The sequence below is a fragment of the Ixodes scapularis genome, unplaced genomic scaffold, assembly GCF_016920785.2.
Source record: "Ixodes scapularis isolate PalLabHiFi unplaced genomic scaffold, ASM1692078v2 PGA_scaffold3__209_contigs__length_174095766, whole genome shotgun sequence".
Lineage (NCBI taxonomy): Eukaryota > Metazoa > Arthropoda > Arachnida > Ixodida > Ixodidae > Ixodes > Ixodes scapularis.
In genome coordinates this window covers 139,937,367-139,959,596 of record NW_024609868.1, presented here as the reverse complement: position 1 = coordinate 139,959,596, position 22,230 = coordinate 139,937,367, and the positions used below count along the sequence as shown (strand labels likewise).

The 22,230-nt window shown below is 47.5% G+C and overlaps 1 protein-coding gene across 1 annotated transcript in view; it reads left to right on the top strand.

Annotated features, from left to right (window-relative positions):
* LOC120849933 (nose resistant to fluoxetine protein 6-like) overlaps positions 1–22,230 on the top strand; it is a 90,697-nt gene that overhangs the window by 54,216 nt on the left and 14,251 nt on the right. Inside the window, exons 3-7 of the mRNA XM_040222244.3 lie at positions 6,281–6,374; positions 8,139–8,225; positions 15,244–15,409; positions 16,337–16,419; positions 19,887–20,009. Of these exons, the coding sequence (XP_040078178.1) occupies positions 6,281–6,374; positions 8,139–8,225; positions 15,244–15,409; positions 16,337–16,419; positions 19,887–20,009 (553 nt within the window). The remainder of the gene's footprint in view (positions 1–6,280; positions 6,375–8,138; positions 8,226–15,243; positions 15,410–16,336; positions 16,420–19,886; positions 20,010–22,230) is intronic.

Below are 22,230 nucleotides of genomic sequence, written 5' to 3'. Positions count from 1 at the left end.
AGCATGGCGTCGAGAATTGTCATAACCGTTCGGCCGTGTACCAGTTGGAACGGTGTCATTGCCGTGGTTTCTTGCACCGCTGTGTTGTACGCAAACGTGACGTACGGCAACACCTGATCCCATGTTTTGCGCTCTACGTCGACATACATGGAGATCATGTCGGCAATCGTCTTGTTGAGCCGCTCCGTTAGCCTGTTGGTCTGCGGATGATAAGCGGTTGTTCGTCGATGGATGGTAGGACTGAGCCGAAGAACTTCTTGAGTCAGCTGCGCCATGAAGGATGACGTGCGATCTGTGATCAGCACTTCAGGTGCTCCCTGTCGAAAGAGAATAGACTCGACAAAAAACTTGGCGACTTCTACAGCTGTTCCCGATGGCAGGGCTTTCGTCGCGGCGTATCGTATAATATAATCGGTCGCGACGATAATCCACCGATTTCCTTGTGTCGATGTTGGGAACGGCCCAAGTAAATCCATTCCGACCTGCTCGAAGGGCGTAGTCGGTGCAGGTATCGACTGCAGGAGTCCTGCTGGCTTAGTCGGAGGTTTCTTACGTCCTTGGCACCCATGGCACGACCGTGTGTACAGGTGGACTGTTTTCGGGAGTCTCCGCCAGTAGTACTTGTCACAAATCCGGGCGAGCGTCCTGCTGTAGCCAAAGTGTCCAGCCGTCGGGTCGTCATGGCATGCTTGAAAAATTTTTTCTCGCAGGCTGGCCGGAACAACCAGCAGCCAGGCAGGGTTGCTCGTTCCAAAGTTTTCCTTAAAGAGCACGCCTCGCCGCAGAACGTAGCTGGGCAAGTCTCGGGAAAAGACTCGCGGAACTGAGCACCCTTGAGCTTCGAGGTGGTCGATCACGGCGCGACGTTCGGGATCGTCTCGTTGAGGTGCTCCCATGTCGGTATCTGAAATAGCTCCGACAAAACGGGCGTCATCATCGTCGTCGGTGCTGTCGGGAGGAGATGCGACTGGTGCCCTAGACAAACAATCGGCGTCATTATGCTTGCGACCAGACTTGTGCACAATGGTCACGCCGAATTCTTGCAGTCGAAAGCTCCAGCAAGCGAGGCGTCCTGACGGGTCCTTGAGGTTGGCGAGCCAACAGATTGCGTGGTGGTCCGGGATTACGCGGAACGGGGTCCCGTACAGGTATGGGCGGAACTTGGTTAACGCCCAGACCACAGCGAGACATTCCTTGTCGGTTGCCGAGTAATCTTCCTCTGCCTTCGACAGTGCCCGGCTTGCGTAAGCGATCACCCTCTCTGCTCTGTTTTGTCTATGGACGAGCACCGCACCTAGCCCGGCGTTGCTGGTGTCCGTGTGAACTTCCGTTTCCAGTGATGGATCGAAGTGTCCGAGGATAGGGGGCGACTGAAGTCTTTCCTTCGGTTCGTTGAACCCTTGTTCTTTCGCCTCCCCCTACTGGAAGTTCACGTCGTCCTTCGTCAGATGCGTGAGCGGTGCAGAAATCTTGTCAAAATTGCAAACGAAACGCCTGTAGTATGCGCACAGCCCAAGAAATCTTCGTACGGCTTTCTTGTCTGATGGCTTCGGAAATTTGGCGACAGCGGATGTTTTTGCAGGGTCAGGACATACACCTTGAGCACTCACGACATGGTCCAGGAATTTGAGCTCACCGTAAGCAAACCGACATTTTGACGGCTTCAGTGTCAGTCCGGCATTCTGGATAGCCTGTAGCACGGCTCGCAAGCGTCTGAGGTGCTCGTCAAAGTCACTGGCGAATACCACGACGTCGTCGAGATAGACGAAACAACTTTGCCATTTCAAGCCGGAAAGAACGGTGTCCATTACGCGTTGCAACGTCGCCGGTTCTGCGCATAGTCTGAACGGCATCACTTTAAATTAGTACAGCCCGTCCGGCGTGACGAAGGCAGTCTTTTAAGGATCTCGTTCGTCGACCTCGATCTGCCAGTACCGACAGTTCACGTCCATCAACGAAAAGTATCGGGCGTGGCGGAGCCGGTCCAGGGTGTCATCGATGCGTGGCAGCGGGTAGACGTCCTTTTTTGTTAAAGCGTTCAGTCGGCGACAGACCACGCAGAGCCGAAGAGTCTCGTCTTTCTTTTTCACAAGGACTACCGCTGAAGCCCACGGGCTGCTTGAGGGCTGGACATTGTCGTCATCGAGCATTTCTTGGACCTGATTCTGGATGACTTGTCTCTCTTTCACAAAAACACGGTACGGCGACTGATGAACAGGAAGCGCGTTGTCTTCAGTGACAATTCGATGCTTCGCAACGGTCGTTTGGCGCACCTTTGACGATGTGAAGAAGCACCCATTGAACTCGGCGAGAAGGTCACCGAGTTGTCGTCTTTGTGGGTAGACAGGGTTGGGTCGATGTCAAAGTGCGAAGGCGGCGTTGTCTTGGGTGGCCACGAAGAGAGGTCTTCTGATATTCCGGCGATCGCGGCTGAGTCCGGGAGCTCCTCGGCGTGACCCATGGCGGTGCCTTTCGTAAGCTGCTGGGCCTCCTGTCGGAAGTTCGTTGCGAGTGCGACAGTGTGTCCGTCTTGGAGCTCCGCGACGCCTCTTGCGATGCCGATCCCTCATCCTAGAAGCAACTGGAGGCTTCTTTCGAGCAAAACGTCACCGCAGAAATTCTCATCAACCCCGACGGGTACGAAAACACTTGACCGCGGTGGTAGGTTCACGTGGTTTGCGAAGACATAACGCGGGCGACGCCGCTTTCTGTTCCTGCGCTGATGGAGCAGGTTTTCGTGGCGTCAGCCGGTTTTCTCCGAGGTCGATGACGGCGTCATACTCGCAGAGAAAGTCCATTCCCAGGATAACGTCTCTCGGACAGTCTTCCAGAACGACGAACTTGACAGGGCACGTCTCACCGTGGATCTCGTCGCGAGCAGTGCATCTCCCAACCGCCGTGATGAGGTGCCCTCCGGCGGTTCGTATTTGAGGTCCATCCCACGGCGTCGTGACTTTTCGAAGGCGGCGGGAGAGCCTTCCACTCGGGACTGAGTAGTCTGCTCCGGTGTCCACGAGTGCTGATGCGTCGTGGCCGTCGATGACGACGTTTAGGCTATTGGACACCGCTGCAGGGGCGTCATTTCGGTCTCTGGTAGCTTTCAAGTGGGGGCCCTCCGACATTCGTGGAGGATCTTGGCGTCGGTCGTCTTTGGCAACTCCACCTCCAGGGGCTGCCGCGCCTATTTTCCCCGGCGAGGAGCGAGGGGTGACAGGCTTTCACGTCGGGGTCGGTGCATCGGTGAAGCTGGACGTCGTGGCGACGGCGACCGGAACTCTCGGTGGGACGCAGGCTCGGGAGACTGAGGTCGTCGCAGGTACTCGTCGATCTCTCGAGGGCGTTCACCATAGCGGGGGCGCGGGTCGTTTGGGTGGAATCCGCACAGCCCGAGTCGTCGGTATGAGCATCGGCGGTACACATGGTCGGCTTCCCCGCAGTGGTTGCAGAGCGGGCGTCGGTCGGCCGTTCGCCACACGTCGGTCTTCCTCGGCAAGGGTTGCTCCGGGCGGACGTCCTGGACTTGTCCTTTCTGGCGTCGAGGATACTGTGGCATCGGAAGGTCTCGACGGGGTGGCGCCGTGGCCTGGCGGTTTGCTTGCGGCGGTCGTCGGGCCATGGCGGCGTAACTCAAAGTCGGCTCCTCTGGCGTCGTCGTGTTGATCGGAACCTCAAGTTGGAAGGCTCGGTGAACTTCCTCCCGGACGACTTCGGCGAGCGACAGTGAGGACGGGCGATCCGCAGCGGGAAGTATCTTCTGGAGTTCTTCCCGGACGACTTCACGGACGATCTCTCGAAGGCTGTCGGCACTACTGGTATTCATGTCCAGAAGGGAAGCAGCGACAGTTGGAGCAGCAGGCGCGCCGGCGATTCGGTGGTAGTGGCTTGCTCGGGCAGTCAGTGCGCGCTCGATGTTGGTAGCTTCACTCACAAAAGCATCGACGGCCGTCGGGGGGTTGCGGACCAGGCCTCCGAAAATTTCTGCCTCGACGCCACGCATGAGGACTCGAAGTTTCTTTTCCTCTGCGACCTCCGGATCCGCTCGGGCACTTAGCCGAAGGACATCCTCAACAAAGCTGGTCACGCTTTCGTTGGGGCCCTGCGCCCTTGTTTGAAGTAGGTCCTCTGCTCGCTGGCGACGGTTGTGGTTAAGGAACGTCCGCTTCAGTTCGGCGACGCAGGACTACCATGTAGTGAAGGAGGCTTCGTGGTTTTCAAACCAGCGCATCGAGGTGCCCTCCAGCGAGAAGTACAGATTCTGGAGGCGTTGCTCATCCGTCCATTCGTTGTGGCGAGCTACACGTTCGTAATGCTGCAGCCAGTCTTCGACATCCTCGTAGACTTCGCGGTGAAAGGGCGTCGGAGTACGGGGAGGGACGGGCAGGATGACGACGGGTGCGGTGATCATGGACGGTATTTTCTTCCTCCGGTTCTCGGGCAAGAGACCCAATTCAGGGGACTGACCTCTCGTCCGACGGCTTCTTCAGGCTTCGGCGTCTTCGGCGAAGGGTAGCCTTCCGGGGCTGAGCACCTCAGTCGGGCCGGGTGTCTTCGTAGGTGTACGCTTTACGGGCATAGGATGGTACCCCGCATCTCCACCAAAATGTCACGAATGACAGGTGATGAGGCAATAATAACTGAAGAAACTAAACGTTTAAGGGGACAAACTTGCGCCCAAAAAATAAAAGGTAAAAGAAAGATAAAAACACAGCGTCACGGGCGGTGAAGTAGCAGGATCGAACGCTGAGGCGAAACTGACTTTGGCTCGCCACGCGAAACCCCTTAGGTGCACGCGTGGGCTTCTGGAATAATCGGCGTAGAAAGTTCGACGCGTAGAACATTCGGACCTCGAACTAGCAACAGGATTCGCTAATTTTCGAGAACACTGAATTGCCGGAATAAACAAAGTACACGTCGCTCCCAGGAATCGAACCCTGGCTTTCCGCGTGGGAGGCAGGCGCGATAACCGTTGGGCCACGCGCGCGCTGCCTACTTGGCCAGCTGCGCGCGCGGCAATAATGTGCAACATATAGACATGCATTTGTCTGTTAACTGCACGTGTATTGTTTTATTTGACAAGAAACACCTGTCTCATCATATTTCAGTATTCGTTGATTCGAAAAAAAAATACAATAGTTAACATTTGGAAGACCAAAGTCTGAATGCAATTGTAAAAAAAAAAAAAAAACAAAAACAAAAAAAAAACATAGTTTATTTTATGCACCTACGTAGAGGTGGAGATTAAGTCTGCAAAACTGAATACGCGTGAAGAACATTCCTAATCTGCACCATCGCTCGGTGTTTTGTAGTGCATGGCCACCTGGAGCATTCTTTCCTTTATTCGTCAAAAATTGTTTCTGGGATTACTAGAAGAACTAAACGAAGGGCATATTCCGTTCTTAAAAAGGCATGTAGTCAGCGCGAACGTTGGCCGTTACTCCTGTTGGGACTACACCGCATTAATGATGGTCTACAATATAATCTAAAATGCACTTCGTATATTTACTTGTTTCAGCCGCTGAGATACTCCAGTAATTTAGTTCAATTTTGCTGAAAATGCAGCGCTTGAATTCGGTGCTCGGTGGACGGAAGAAGATTATACGTTTCTCTCACCACAACTATTGAAGTCGGTTGGTCGGTTAATTACACCTGTGCACGCTGCGCGTGTATTGTTTAATAGCGCAGTATTCTTCACGCATGATCGTTTAGAGGTTTCTGTGGTCAAGTGTTCAATTACAAAAGCTATGAAAAGTGTTTAGAGATATCCATTTGTTTCGTTAACATGCAAGTAGCCTTCCTGCGTTCATATCTTAAGGCCTTAAAAAAGCGCTTGAGTTTTTTTTGTTTTGTTTTACACAAAGCTCGAAATAATTAGACACAAAAACACTACTTTCATGAAAGCGATACCATTGGATGCACCTCAACCCGGACTACGATTATTTTATAGTAAGGTCCGAGCACTAGTTCTTATTTAAAATTATAGCTAATTACTCTGGGTCAATTAGCCAGTTTAAACCATCACAAAAATTATATTATCTTGCTGCATTGGTCTGTCGACAATACGATATCCCCGTTTCTCTCTTATAACATGCGCCAAAGATTTTATTTTTTTTGAGTCTTAGAACAAGTTTGCCTTAACAACCTGTATTGACTATCAAATGAGAGAAGTATCGAGAAAATAGCTGGAAAGCATGCACATGGGCATTTAGGAAATCGTTGATGTAGCACAATAATTTGTCAAAGCATCTAAATCAATGCACTTTTATGCTTTTCTTCTCCTCAGCTCGTCTGGTCAATGCACTTCACTATGGCGACGACATCGCAGGCTGCTTTATAACGGCTGGCTACCTGAGTGTGGACACCTTCCTCTTTCTGGCGTGAGTATTCTGATAAAAATATATTATCGGGGGTTTCATTTCAAGGTTTGCATTTAGCACCAATCTATTCTAACTATAAAATAAATGTTAAAATTTACTTACTCGTGAAGCATAGTCAAAAAAGAATCACCTATTTTTGTATCGGTGTAATTCTTGATAGAATAAATTCTATCACAGCTAGCCCATGAGTGTGAAAAGTTTAGTGGCTAGGTGTTCGGCGTTTTGTGAAGCCCGAAGCTTGTTGTAATTCGCTGCTGGGGATAGAACCTTTTGACACGCAGGACATGTGGTTTATTACGTGTCTGCATGCAAAAGAGGACAAATTCAAATGGATGACTTGTAAGCCATTGGAAAACACAATGTGATAGCTTTCAGAACTTCCCAGTTCAGCAGCTGTGGATTCTCCACGAAGGTGAATGGCAAAAAAGGCAAGCATCAAAGAAAGTCAGTGTCCAGGTTCTCTTTTTTTCCAATCCGTAAAAACATTAAATTACTTACTGACATCGTAAAATATGGGCGGTCATTTTATTTTGGGCTTGTTAGCAGGTTATGATATTTAGACACCCAAATCGATTGAGCGATGTGGACAAAAAAAAAACCAAAAAAACCAGGACCATCAGGATAAATTGCAGCATGCGCTAGGCGATTTTTGATTGGGGGCATTTAAAATAGAAATATACAGTATTAGACCAGAAGAGATGAGTCCTGAAAAGTGGAACGAATGCGGGTAGGTGCTACTTGAATCAAAATAGGCAGGCAGCCAGATAGGTGATTATTTGCGGGGATTGGTTAGATATTAACAAGACTACCACTGAGTGCACTAACAAATCCAGTGCGAAGAACCTCTTCACCAAGTGATTGATGCTTGTTTTCAAACAGCTCCAAGTGACGAATTATGTGCTTAAAATTATTACGGTGAAACAGTCTTTTATCCTAAGTCGTTATAACGATCCCATGATGATTAATCAAAATGCACTCTTGAAAGGTCTATGTACATGGTCAATTTCTGCTCTATAAACAACTCATCCGTAGTTACTGCAAGTTTATTAATAGATAAGATATGCTTTGTAGGACACCATGGTATTATCTAGCTTAAAAAAAGAAGAAAATGTCCGTTTTTTTCTTTCTTTTTTTTTCAGGCGTAGCTTTTATTTGGTCGCACTAATTTTTTATTTAAGAATTCCAGACGAGTTAACTATAATGCCATGTGCAAATACTCAAATTGAGTTTGCTCATAAAACATAATTATTTGCAACAATGAAATACCTCGCTGCTTCGAGAAATAAAGCACTGCACACCATCGTTAACTACTTTGCGCACGGCATATGCTGTGATAAAAGTAGCTGATTACCTGTATGCTTTTGCGATGTCCTAATTAAACCAACATCTCGATGTGTTATTTTTTTAACTTTATATAAACCTCATTCACAGCCTAGTGGACAATCTAAGATAATGTTTGTTTTCATATTGTATTTCTAAGTACACAACAGTGTTCAAGGCCTTCATCTTTCACCACGTAGCGTCCTCCCTCGCTTCTCACCCTAAATTAAGGCTACGAGCAAATAAATTGTTTTTATATGGTTGTCATATCAGGTGTGCGAAACGATTAATTTTTTAACTAACCAGCATTGTTTAAGTGTAAAATAATTCCGGAGTACGCGACACTCTAAAAGAGGAAACAAGCTTATCGATAATATTCGCATTGTCATATGATGCGTTGCAATTCGACACTGTGAGTCACAATTATCTATTACGCCTTTTCAGCGGCTTTCTTCTGACGTACAACCTGATGAGAGAACGCGTCAACGGATTTGTTGGAGGATGCATTGTTCTCGTCCGGCGGTGGATTAGGTAAGAGCTGCAAAAATGCTTAAGGTATAGTGACCACGGTGTCCATGGTATAGGAGTTTTTTATTTATTGTGGTACCTACTGTATGATATTGAAATGTCCAAATTATTTATATGTGCAAATTTTTATAAATTGTAGCATTACACCACTTAAACTTGGCTCCGAAGGCAGAGAACAAAATGGGTATAAATAGCTGTTGCGGGCATGAGACACACTACGCATCAAAGGCATCGTTAGGGTAGTCGCTATACTGTTTTGCTATTCTATCCCCTATGGTGGTTACTGCAAATATCATTCAGAGTATTTTTTTTATTTATGAGAGAAGTAGATCGCGACAATATAATTAGGTGGTATGCGGAGAGCAAGACGTGTGCTTTTTTGCGCAAGGGTTGCGACTGTGTCAGAACGGTAAGCTCTTATTGGTTGATTGAAAAAAATAGTGGATAGGCGTTTAGGCATCTAGCATTGAGGTCTACCCACTGTTTGTTTCAATCAGCCCATAAGAGCTTGGCGACGTCCTGAGGTTAACACAACTCCTTCGCAAGAAGCAGACAACCTGCTCTCCGCATCGTTCGAAACAAGTTTTCTGTTAAGTTATTTCTTCTATTAAGTTTCGTAAATATGTCTGATATCCCTTATAGTCCTTTTATTGATAGCCCTGATTACATAAGTAGCGTTTTGTAGCTACCACTATTACCGTTACTACAGTGGCGTCTTGTTGTAATATCTAAAAGAAGGGAAGAGCGCGTTCTAAAAAAACTGGAACGGCCATTTAAAAACATTCAAAATAATAATTATTCGCTCAACATTCAAGGTTATCTGTTCTATAACCAAAAAGCAATTTCGGTGCATCTTTCTTGTTTTGAATGTGTTCGTGTAGTGTGACGAACCTTTTGAATTCTATTACGTTTAAAAATATTTATTAGATAATGATAAAAACATAAATTTGGATAACGGTGCAATCGGAATGGATAAATCTCAGAATAAGTTTGAAACTTCCAACACAACATATTGCCACGCGCGTCGGCGAGCGACCCACCGCGCTTGACTGTCGTGCGGAAAGTCTAGGTACGATTCCAGTCAGGGGAATGTTCTTTTATTTATTCTTTCAACTTCGCGCTCTCGTAAATTCGAGAACATTCTCGTCTGATCGAGTTCCGAATGTTCTAGTCGCCCATCGTTCAAGGCCGATGGTGGCGATATGCGGTCAGTCTTGCCCCAGCGTTCGATCCGGCTGTTACGCCGACTTCGACACCCGCGACGCTCTGTTGTAATCTTCTGTTTCCTTTTGGTTTAGGCACAAGTCCGCCTCAATAAACGTTTCGGTTTCCTCAGTTATTCCTCGTTTTTCACCTCGCCATTGGGGACACTTTGGCGGAGGTGCGGGGTAACGGATGTCCGTGCAGAGTACTCCTACGAGGGCCCGCAGCGCAAGTCCCATTCCAAGCCCGTCGAGAAGACCGCTATGCGAGGAACGTGAAACTCGGGCCGGCCTCCGCATCGAGAGACAGGCTCCTGAATTGGCTTTGCTGCCGGACAAGCACAAACCGAAGAAGACGACAATGGCCAACCAGCCCCAGACCCTGGCACTTTCTGGCGTCGTTTACCTGCCCGTCGCACCGCGGACGGCTGCTCCCTTCTACGGCGAGCAATGCGAAGACGTCAAAGACTGGATTGACCAGTATGAACGCGTTGCCCGCCACAATGGCTGGACCAACAATCAGCGCCTGCACAAGGTCTATTTTTCGCTGGAGGGGGCCGCCAAGCACTGGTGGGAAGATCATGAGTCCTCTTTGACGTCGTGGGACATTTTCAGGACCGAACTGAAGGGTACATTCATCAACCACCACCACCGAGAGAGAGCCGAAGACCTACTGCGAACCAGAGCCCAGGGCCCCAACGAGAGCGTCACCGGCTTTGTGGAGGGCGCTCTGCGCCTGAGCGCCCGCGGCGACCCTCGGGCTACAGAAGAGAAGAAACTACGAATCCTCATGCGGGGTGTGAGAGACATTTTCGGTGGACTAGTCCGAAGCCCTCCGACAACTGTCAAAGATTTTGTCGCCGAGGCAACGAGCATCAAGTGTGCCCTGCAAGCCAGAGCCATCCACTACCGGAGACTGTCCGGCCTCGCTGCCCTCAGGGCATCTAGCGGCGCCCTTTGCTCCAGTATCCCAACAATTCGCAAGATTATTCGCGACATCGTCCGGGAAGAGCTCTGACAGCTGCTACCTGCCACTGACAGACCAGCTTCGTTTTCCATCACTGAGGCCGTGCGGGATGAAGTTCAGAAAGCCATTCAACCAGAGGCTCCCGACGTCGTGGCAGCTTCCGAGGACCACACGTTGACTTACGCCAGAGTGGCCCGACAGCCACCGCCTCCTCCTCGCGCCTACGCCGCGCCGCCCCGATGGCAGTCTCTTGCGGCGCAGCACGACCGACGCCACGACGGCTAGGCTCAGTACGCCTGCCAGGAGCCCCGCGCACCCCAGAAGACCGAAGTATGGCGGACGCCCGACCGACACCCTCTGTGCTTCCACCACGGGGAAGCCGACCACACCTACCGCCGATGCCCATACGGACGACTCGGGCTGCGCAGATTCTACCCGAACGACCCGCACCCCCGTTATGGTAAACGCTCTCGGGAGATCGACAAGTACCTGCAACGACCTCAGTCCCCCGAGCCTGCGTCCCGCCATGAGTTCCGGTCGCTGTCGCTGCGACGTCCAGCTTCGCCGATGCACCCACCCCGACGGGAAAGCCTGTCGCCTCTCGCTCCTCGCCGGGGAAACTAACTGCGGCAACGCAGAGAGGTGGCGTTGCCGAGGACGACTCAAATATAGAGGCTCCAAGAACGACAGAGCGGTCCCACTTTCCCGACGCTACACATAACAATGACGCTCCTGCATCGGTGTTCAACAATCTTAATGTTGTTATCGACGTCTACGACGCATTGGCACTCGTGGACACCGGAGCAGACTATTCACTCATAAGTGGGAGGCTCTCTCGCAAACTACATAAAGTGACGACGCCGTGCGATGGACCTCAAATACGAACCGCTGGAGGGCACCTTATCACACCATCGGAAGATGCACATCTCGCGTCGATATCCACTGTGAGACGTGTCCTGTGAAGTTCGTCGTTGTGCAAGACTGTGCGAAAGACGTTATCCCTGGAACAGATTTTCTCTGCGAGCACGGCACCGTCTTCAACCTCGGGTAAAACCAGTTGACGCTGCGAAAGCCTGTTCTTACTTCCTTGCAGAACAACAACACGTCAACCGCGATCGGAGTTATCGCCGACCATGTGAACCTGCCGCCGCGGTCGAGTGTTTTCGTCACCGCCATAACCGACGCAGCCATGCGCGGCAAAGCTCTTCTGGAAGGCAGCGTCCAACTGCTCATTCAAAAAGAAATGGGCGTCGCACGAGGCGTGACGGATCTCCACGAAGGACGTACAACTCTTTTCGTCACAAACTTGCGACAGGAGCCGCAGCACCTAACGAAGGGCAGCATCGTGGACCACGTCGAGAGCTTCGGACGCCAGCCGTGCTCACCGCAATATCCGAGGAAACCTCGTCGTCACAGCAGATGAGCACGTCACCGCTGCAGTTCGGCTTCAACCCCGGGCTACCAGCTCCCAAGCGCAGGCAACTACTTGACCTCCTCGCCGAATCTAGTGACTGTTTTGCCACGTCGTCGAAAGTTCGTCAAACACCAATGGCGAAACTTTGCATTATTACCGACGAGGACGGGCTCCCTGACCACCGGTCGCCGTATCAAGTCGCTTTAAAGGAAAGAAAGGTGATTCAGGATCAAATCGAGGAAATGCTCAACGACGACATCATTCAGCCCTCAAGAAGTCCGTGTGTGTCCCCTGTTGTCCTTGTAAAAAAGAAGGACGGGACGCTGAGGTTCTGCGATGACTATCATCGACTGAACGTGGTGGCAAAGAGGGATGTCTATCCGCTCCCCCGCATCAACGATACGTTAGACCGGCTGCGCCACTCCCGACATTTTTTCGTCGATGGACCTGTGGACGGGTTACTGGCAGACTGAAGTCGACGAACGTTACCGCGAAAAAAATGCGTTCGTCACCCCCAACGGCCTGTACGAATTCAAAGTGATGCCGTTCGGAATTTGTACAGCACCAGCCATCTTCCGGCGTGTCATGGGCATCGTGCTGGACGGTCTGAAATGGCAGAGGTTCCGTGTCTACCTGGACGACGTCGTGGTATTTTCACGCGGTTTCGACGTACACCTGAGGCAACTTCGAGCCGTGCTTCAAGCCATCAAGACCGCCGGCCTGTCACTCAAGCCAACAAAGTGTCGGTTCGCCTATGGTGAACTAAAGTTCCTTGGCAACGTTGTAAACAACAAAGGTGTTTTCTTTGACCCCGGAAAGACTCGTGCCCTAGTTTTGTTTAAACCGCCCTCTGACAAGAAGACCGTGAGAAGAATTCTCGGACTCTGTGCGTACTACAGATGGTTTATTCGGGACTTCGCCAAGCTGTCCGCACCGCTGACGCACCTCACGAAAGACGCCGTAAAGTTTGAATGGACAAAAGAACACCAGCGGTCATTCAATGAGCTCAAACGAAGACTCCAGACGCCCCCGAGTCTTGTCCATTGTGACCAGTTTGGTAAAACAGAGATCCACGCGGACGCCAGTAACACCGCACTTGGCGCGGTACTAGTCCAAATGCAAGACGGGGCAGAGCGAGTCATCGCATACGTGACTCGGACGCTGCCTAAGGCGGAGAGGAACTCCTCAACGACTCAAAAGAAGTGTCTTCCTGTCATCTGGGCAATAACAAAGTTCCGCCCATGTTAGTATTGAAGTCCGTTTCGCGCGGTCGAGGGACCACCACTCGCTTTGCTGGCTCGCGAATCTGAAGGACCCCCCGAACGCCTCGCCCGCTGGAGCTTACGACTGCAGGAATTTGACATGACCGTGGTGTACAAATCCGGTCGGAAGCACAATGACGCCGACTGCCTGTCAAGGGCCCCAGTCGAGGCCGGTCCTGCCTACTTACTGCCTGCATCAAAAACGACGACGATGAGTGTTCCCTCAGCACTCTGGATATCAGTGACATGGCAGCACTCCAACGTGACGACCCTAAACTACGAGCGCTCATCGAGCACCTAGAGGGACGAGCGAGTGCGGTTCCCCGTGCTTTCTTACGAATCCTGCCTACCTTCTCCATACAGGAAGGGTTGCTGTACAAAGAGAACTATGTCCATAATCACACGGCAGGGGTGTTGGGTATTCCTTCTGGTCTTCGAGAAGAAATCTTCCAAGGATGCCATGACGACCCAGCGGCTGGAAACCTTGGCTACAGCAGGAGGCTCGCCAGGATTGGAGAAAAGTACTACTGGCCGAGGCTACCGAAGACCGTTCACCTCTACACTCGATTATGCCACGAGTGTGAGCGAAGCAAGAAACTGCCGACAAAGCCGTCAGGACTTCCGCATCCGATCTCTCCCACGTCCACGCCGTTCCAGCAGGTCGGAATGGATTTAATTGACCATTTCCCGCCGTCAATGTCAGAAAACCGCTGAACAAACGTCACCACAGATTATCTCACACCGTACGCCGAGACGAAAGCCCTTTGATCAGGTACGGCTGCTGAAGTCGCCAAGTTTTTCATCGAGTATATTTTTCTCCGGCACGGCGCCTCCGAAGTCCTCATAACAGACTGTGGATCATCGTTCATGACCCAGCTGACGCGAGTGATCCTTCGTCTCAGTGGCACCGGTCACAGTCGAACCACTGCGTACCATCCGCAGGCAAATAAACTAACACAACCGCTGAACAAAACTATCGCCGACATCATCGCCATGTATGTCGACGTAGAGCACAAGACATGGAACGAGGTGTTAGCCTACGTCACGTTTGCTTACAACACGGCGGTGGAAGAGACCACAACATTAACCCCGTTTCAGCTGGTGTATGGCAGAAAAGTAACGACAATGCTCGACGCGATGCTACCCCACGACCTAGTTGACGATAGTATCCCCAACGCCCCGGTGGTTGCTCAACGAGCCGAGGAAGTTCGCCAGTTCGCCCGACTCCGATTTCAAGGTCAACGACGTGTCAATGCTACCCGGTACAACCTTCGCCGGATCGACGTTCGCTTCAAACCTGTAGACCGTGTGTGGGTTTGTAAACCGATACGACGACGCGGTCTAAGCGAGAAACTCCTGAAGCGCTACTTCGGACCCTACAGAGTGCTTCGTCGACACGGCGATTTGGACTACGAGGTGAGGCCGGACGGAGCACGGACTTCATCACGCCGCTCTTCACGAGCGTAAGTCGCCTACATCGTGTGCCTCAAGCCGTACTACGCGCGATATGACTGTGAACTGTGATCTTGTGCAACTTTTGATAATATTGTGTTTTGCCAGCTTCCGTATTTGCCAATTCATTTGTTTTTGTGGCTTTGTTTCTTGTTTTATTTTGTTGCCTTTCACGTGGCATCAAGACGATGCCTTTTTTAAATTGGGGAGAAATGCCACACGCGTCGGCGAGCGACCGCGTGCGTGACCGAGTGGTTACCGTGCTTGACTCTCGCAAGAAAATGTCGAGGTTCGAGTTCAGTCAGTGGAATGTTCTTTTATTTATTCTTGCAACTTGGCGTTCTCGTGAGTTTGACAATATTCTCTTCTGATCGAGTTGCGAATGCTCTAATCGCCGAACGTTCTCTGCCGATTGTTTCAGAAGCCAAGGCGCGTACATAAATGACCCCAGGTGGCAATCTCCGGTCTGTCTCGCCCCGGCGTTCGATCCTGCTGTTACCCCGGCTTCGACGCCGGCGACGCTCTGTTGTAATCTTCTGTTTCCTTGTGGTTTTGGGCACAAGTTCGCCCCATTAAACGTTTCAGTTACCTCAGTTATTCCTCGTTTGTCACCTCGTCATTCGTGACAATATATACTCTATTTCGAGCAGTATGCAACGGAAGTCTGCTTTATCTAATCCAGAATGAGCTCCATGCTAGAGTCGCTGTATTCTTCTTTCCGCAGGGGCACAGTGCCAATCTTCTTCGTTATTATGTGCACGTTCCTGTTGCCCCTCTTTATCAATGGACCCAACGCAAAAGAGATTTTTGGCAGTTTTTATACGGAGTTTAGAAACCAGTACTGGGCGCTTCTGCTTCAAATTCGGAACTTCACGAAGGACCTTCACATTGTAAGTGATACTCTGGAATGCATAATGAAAGAGTACATTGTCTATGGGCATACACAGCGCTACAACATATATTAGTAATACAGTTTTATTATTAAAAAGAAGGCACGCTGAGATATGAATATTTGATGAACATCGTCAGAAACTGAATTTTTTTAAATATAAAGTAGGTTTACTATGCGTGTAGCATCCTCCCGCGTACGCCATCATCACGCCGCTTTAAACCAACATCTAGTGTTCACGTTCCTCTTTAATGAAACTAACTTCGCGCCAGAAGATAATGGAAAAGCAAAGCATCGGACCCCAATTACCAAATTAGTGCATAAAGACATAGTAAAGTTCTGCTGGAGACGATTAAATTTACAAAATACAAGTGGTCAGCAGCCGCAAGATTCAACTTCGCTGGGAAGCTGAAGAGAACGTAATAATGATCTAATTTTGAGTTATCTCTGTTTGATATCGCGAGGATTGCGACACTACACTTGGCATTGGGTAAAAGCCGAAGCTATGAGCACGATCATGTCGCCCTGAACGACGCTTGTATAGCACGAGGGTGTGTGCTCGCGAGCCATGCTGAAAGCCCGGAGCAGTGAATTGAAGCTTCCGCTACGCAAGCACTAAAAGGGAAACGCCGTATATGAGGCGAAGGAGGGGGTGGAGGGGACGAACAAACACCCCAGCTGCACATAACCAACTTTGCTGAGGATCGGCGGGCGATAATTGTTTGAAAAGTAAAGGGGCACAGAAAGTTTGACTTAAATGCAATTATATTTAACCGAAATATATGATAATGACAGATACTTTAATTGTGCATTGAAATAAGACACGTGACATGCGTGGTTTTAAATCCGTAAGACACATGAGCACCATATACTGGGATGTATGCATTCACACTTTATGCAGTTCTTGTGTATTGTGTTTTTATTACAGGGGATGTACGGCCACCTTTGGTACATGTCCACAGATTTTCAGCTCTTCGTGGTGACGGTGTTCATCATTCAGCTCTTCAAGAAGTAAGTAGATACTACAATGGCTATTGATGTGCCCTACGCTGTTTGCCCACACTGTATCTACCGGGTGTTTTTCAGTGATTGAGGATATTAGTGTTTTAAGAGATAGTTTCGATGACCCCGATAATGTCACTCGATATGCCACCAAAGCCTTTGCACAGCCATTGTATTTTAATTGATCATCGTTATTGGAAATATCAGAACAGTACTCTAATACTCTATATATAAAAAATGTAAGCAAATAAAAATATTCTTTTGTGAGAATTTTATTGATCAAGGAGGATATATAAAGCTAGGACTTTGGTTTGGGCTAGTTCGTTGTACATAGCTAAATGTTCTGTTTGTCTGGGTCCATTCATGTACGTTGTGGCTGCAGTTGAAAGATAGTTGAAATATATTGAATATGCGTATTATTTTGTATTCGTTCTGTATTATTTTGTACACATTTGATATTCGCGCGTAAGGTGTTCAACATATATCATAGACGTTAATCAAGAGATTTTAGATATACCAAAAATCTAATTCCTTCCACCTCAAGATGCCATTTGTGCGTTAAAAACCTGCTACATAATTTTTTTTTTATTTTGGATTTTGTGAGTAAATGGTATTCTTGTGGTATTTGAAATTACTACCGCATACATTCCACAATTACACATTAGAAACGAACACAAACACAAACACCATGACGCAATGAACATCTGAATCACAGTCCCGTTGTCTGCTCCAGAGCCTTATATAGTCTACGTATTGGAGGTACTGGACGACCTCTGCACTTATTGAGGTTTCAAGTTTTGGATCTTCTCCTCAGGAGTCTGTCAAAGGGGAAACAGTGTTTTGAAGTTCGTGGACGAGATCTCTTACTAAAAAGCATTGGTATAACTAATAATAATTTGGCCCAGTCGCTAAAACAATATCCACAAAAACGGCTCCTAGGAGAAATGTTATTGCTTCTCTGCATAGCACTACTCAGGACGAAGCGATTCAAGGCAGTTTCTTCACTTTAAAATAGTTATTTTTCTCTTCTTTACTAGTTGACTATTTAATACGGCCATTAACGTCACTATATTAATGTTACTCACATCACGTAGAGTGGTGAGTATATACATTCAGTGAACTAACATTGCGCAAACACAACCACGCCAAACATATCTGCTCACAGCACTGCTGAAGCTTTCCAGCGTCAACAAGTGTTGTGGTTGTAGTTTCCGAGCCCGGTTTGTGATTGGTGTGCAAGAAACTCATCAGGTGTGTTCTTGATATAAAAAGGAAACAATAACATAAACTGTGATGATTTATCAGTGCGATGTTGCAGAGCTCAATTGACAAACTAATCAAATGTTGTCTTTAGGCACTTCACTGTACTCCACATCTGCTTGAAGTGAACTTCGGATAGGCGAACTTTTCAATACTTCGGTAGTTTAAGTCAAACTACCACAGTATTGCAGTCAAAGCATACTTAGGTGTAACACAACGGTATTTACGATTTCCAGGAATTTTAAGAGCATTCTGGACATATTTTGATAGCTGCATTTTTATTAGGGTTGGAGTATATTGTGCATAAAATAAATAAATATTTTAAGAAATCTATGTGAAAGGTATTCTGTGTCTACTAATTTAGAATTTACATATTTCAGAACGCATGAAAGGAACTTCAGGCGTAGTTTAAGTGAGGGTATTTTAAAAATATTTTCAGAAATATATTTTAGTACTAAGTAAAAAAAAAAGAAGTGTACGTTTTCGGTCTATTTTTTGTGTACTTACAATTATCAACTGTACTTCAAATACACTCAAATTCGAATCTGGTATATTTGAGACGTTTTAGCTTTCGCTAAGTGAAACCTCGCCAGCCCGAACCTTAGCATGCTGGCTCTACCTTTCGGCCAGAATGACCTTCTCCGAAGAGGGACCATTTGTGCCGACCAAGTAGCGCGACCAGCGCTGCCAACTTGGGCGCCGAAGTGCTCGATGGACAGCGCGTGCTGAGGCGTGATTGCGCGCGCGTTTCAGAATAGATTCATTCTTGGCTGGGCAAACTGTCGTCTCCACCTGCTTATTCTTTGTCCCCAAAACACCCTCACAATATATTTTTTGTCGCGTTATGAATGACGGGTTGTTGCTGCTCCGTGTCGTTTTGGGTATGCGCATGTCATATCTCTTTATGGTGCGATGATTTTGTTAACCAGTATATCTTGGCAATGATGATTGTTAATAATGGTTAATATTTTCGTATTAAAGTAAGTAGCTTCCTGTTTCGGTGAGCCACATTTGCTAATTGTAACCTTTTTATTTGTAAGAATGTCTTGTTAATATAATATTGTTATATGTAATTTTAATATATTTTTTGTGTGTTTTGTACACCGACACATATTGCATTAGGTTCTTCAGATTATATACGGAGGAGAGAATTATAGTATTTTTAAATATGCAAACAAAATAAATGGACACGGAAGAGTAGGGACAGGCAGGCAATCTTTCATGGAAGACAGAAATGATATTGCGTAATGCTGAAGCACAGCCCTATTTTTTCCCCTCAGTTTTGGTATGGGAGATACTGGACAATATAACGTCATTATTCACTATCGCAAGAAAACATTGCATTCTGAAAAGTGCTAGAACCTATTGTATACCACCGGAAGCAAATATTTAAAAGGAATGTGCCAAATAAAAGTGATTCAAAGAAAAATGATAAGGAGTAGATTTCAGGCAAACACAATTCAAATGACAACTTTGTATTCATACACTGAAGTCCAGCACGGTCGGCGGCGTTATCTTGAAGGAGTAATAAGTGCATTTCAAATGGCAATTTTAAAGCATTCTTAACCTTTGGCGAAGTGACCCGTTTAGTAATTACACCAATTTGTGCTTCCAACAGCGATGTTGTGCTAGATATTTAATCATAAAGTTTTAGACGGAGCCAGTGTGCTTCCTATGTACTTCAATATTTTCAATTATTGCACTGTATTAGTCATTCAAATAGTTTCAAAAGGGTTTCGCATGATGTCTGCGACCTACCTTTCGGCTGTGCACGTTTATGAACGGGTACAAGGGAGCTACACTGAGCAACGAGACAAGTAATCAATCAATATAAAATACCGAAGAGCTCAAATAAAACCGTTTAATGTGTGACAAAATAACAAAGACTGCGTTTGAATGAACTAGTCCTTTATCGACTTTGTGAGTTTATATAATTATTTGCCACACTATTTTGTGGCTAAAGGCAATCACTGCAAGGCGCTTGATGAATGAATCTTGCTCAAAACCAGTTCGAGATAAAATGTATCACTTAGGTATTTTATATCCACGACACAGTATTAGTAGGTAGTACATTTGAACTTTTTCTTCCTCACAAGGTAGCTAGTATGGCTCAAAGTCCCGTTATCAAGGCTTGAATTACTCTGGTCTCTAGTTGTTTGTTGTCTTAGAAAAGTAAAGGTTTTATATATGTTATTAAGCAAACTTTATCTTTCTAGGAGATTGTGGACTGCCGTCACCATGTTCAGTGTGCTGTCATTGATCGCTTGCACCATCTCCATGTGGGAGGTACATAACACAGTGTACACGCCATTCGCCGTTCCTATGGCAGATAATTTCACGTAAGCATTATATTTCTTTCTAGACATAAGTATTGTTCTAACAAAAGGTTTATTCCCTATAGCGGCTTGCGCATGCCAAGGCACACAGTTGGCAAGCAATAAAGAGACGTACAAGAATTATGTACCCAAAGTAACGCGGAAAAATGTGCCTCAACATAGGCGGCAGATCCGTTCCGGTGTGAGGCTGTCGTGCTTTACGCCGTTTCGGACAATGGCGCTAAGCTTTTTTGGACAACTGTTATCTGATTAACAAATATTATGCTTCCGCTTTCACATAAGCAAAGCGCACCCGACGCCATGAGATAATGGAGGCCATTAAGCCGCACCAGAAGTGCAATCTCACGGCATTTGTTGTTTTTCTCTGCGTGTTTCTGAAGCAAACAAGTCCAGTGCGTGAGCCGTGTTGGATAACTGTGAGTGTGAGCCACAGCTCTTTCGGTAGCTGTGAGTGCATCCCAACAATTGGTAAACTAACCCGTTCAGCCGCTGCACCACAGCCGCAAAATAGGCGTAACAATCTATTTTTCGGCTTGCGCTTAGTAGACTTTATGTAAACTCCGTCATGCAATCCAAAATGATAGATATTGCCACGCGCGTTGCCGAGTGAGCGCGTGCGTGGCCGAGTAGTTAGCGTGCTTGACTATGGCGCGAAGGATTCGAGTTCGATTCCAGGAATACGGAACTCATCGCACCGCACTGCACAACCGGAAGTCGTCCACGTCGCATGCCTCGAGGCGTACTACGTTCGATAGGACTGTGAAGCGTGTTTTTTACTATGCTCGATAGGACTGTATTTCACAAATTTACGTAGTTTGCCATTATTTTTGTTTGTTTTTGTGTTTTGTTTCTTGGCATGTCGCATCGAGGTGATGCGCTTTTAAAAGGGGGGAGTAATGCCACGCGTGTTGCTGAGCGAGCGCGTGCGTGGCCCAGTGGTCAGCGTGCTTGGCTGTCGCGCGAAGGATCTTGGTTCGATTCCAGGGAGCGGAATGCTCTTTTATTTATTCTTTCTAGATGGCGTTCTTGTAAGTTCGAGAACCTTCTCGTCCGATCCAGTTACAAATGTTCTACGAGCCGAACGTTCTAGGCCGAATGTTCCAGAAGCCCACGCGTGTACAAAAGGGGATCCGCGTGGCATGCTGCGCCAGTCTCGCCCCAGCGCTCGATCCTGCGGTTTTGCCGACATCGACGCGCGCGACGCTCTGCTCTTTTCTTCTTTTCACTTTTTATTTTTGTTTTGGGCGCAAGTCCGCCCCATTCAACGTTTAGTTTCTTCAGTTACTATCGCCTCATCACTTGTCATTCGTGGCAATATGTCTCGATAATTAGTGCTTATCAAACGCCTCGAGGTAATCGAACTCGCTGTGGCTTTCTTAAGACAGCCAACGGTGCGCCAGTCGAGCGCCAAAACACAAAACGCGAGATAGTTACCCAGGAGAAGGGATAAACGGGATGGAGAACACAAAGCCAATCGGAGCTTTGTATTGTCTGTCCTGGTTCCTCCAGCTCCGGTGTTACCATGTCAGTATTGAACCAGCTCGACTGCACGCTCGTTTAAGCAGCAAAATGAAAAGTTGCCCGCAGGTACTAGGTTTTAAATGGCAAGACAAATGACTGATTACTGCTTGTGGAAAACGACTATTGCTAGAAGAATTTATCGATATTCATTTCAATTCAGAATTTGTAGTAAGTTAATTAAAATATAAAACAAAAGATCAAATACCATAATTTGTAAGGTCATGACATGAGAAGGTCATGATATATAAGCTTGCAAGAAAAAAACATATGATAGGAAGAAGGGACATCATGTACGTGTGACACGGTAAACACCGAAATAGTGACAAGCATTTCCGGACTGAATCATATACGACTTGAATTTTCAACCTATGGAAAATAAAACTGCGTACCAAAATGGCATAATGTATGCGTACTACACCCTAATGTTTGTCGACATTCTCGTACAACGATAGTTATATTATTTTCGTTGCTTTTTGATTAAAACGTCGTCCCTGATTTAGCTCCTATTTTAGTGACTCCCGCGTAAAGTGTTGGACAATGAATTTATCGGTGGTTATTTTCTATATTTGTCAAATTCCTCGCTAGCTGAGAGAAGCTCATTGCGGTAAAAGTACAGTGTAACCGAGCTCTAGCTTAAACCTTGAAGTTACACTGGTTCTTAAAGTAGTAGTCCTTTGTGATCTTTCAAAGCGTGAGATAATTT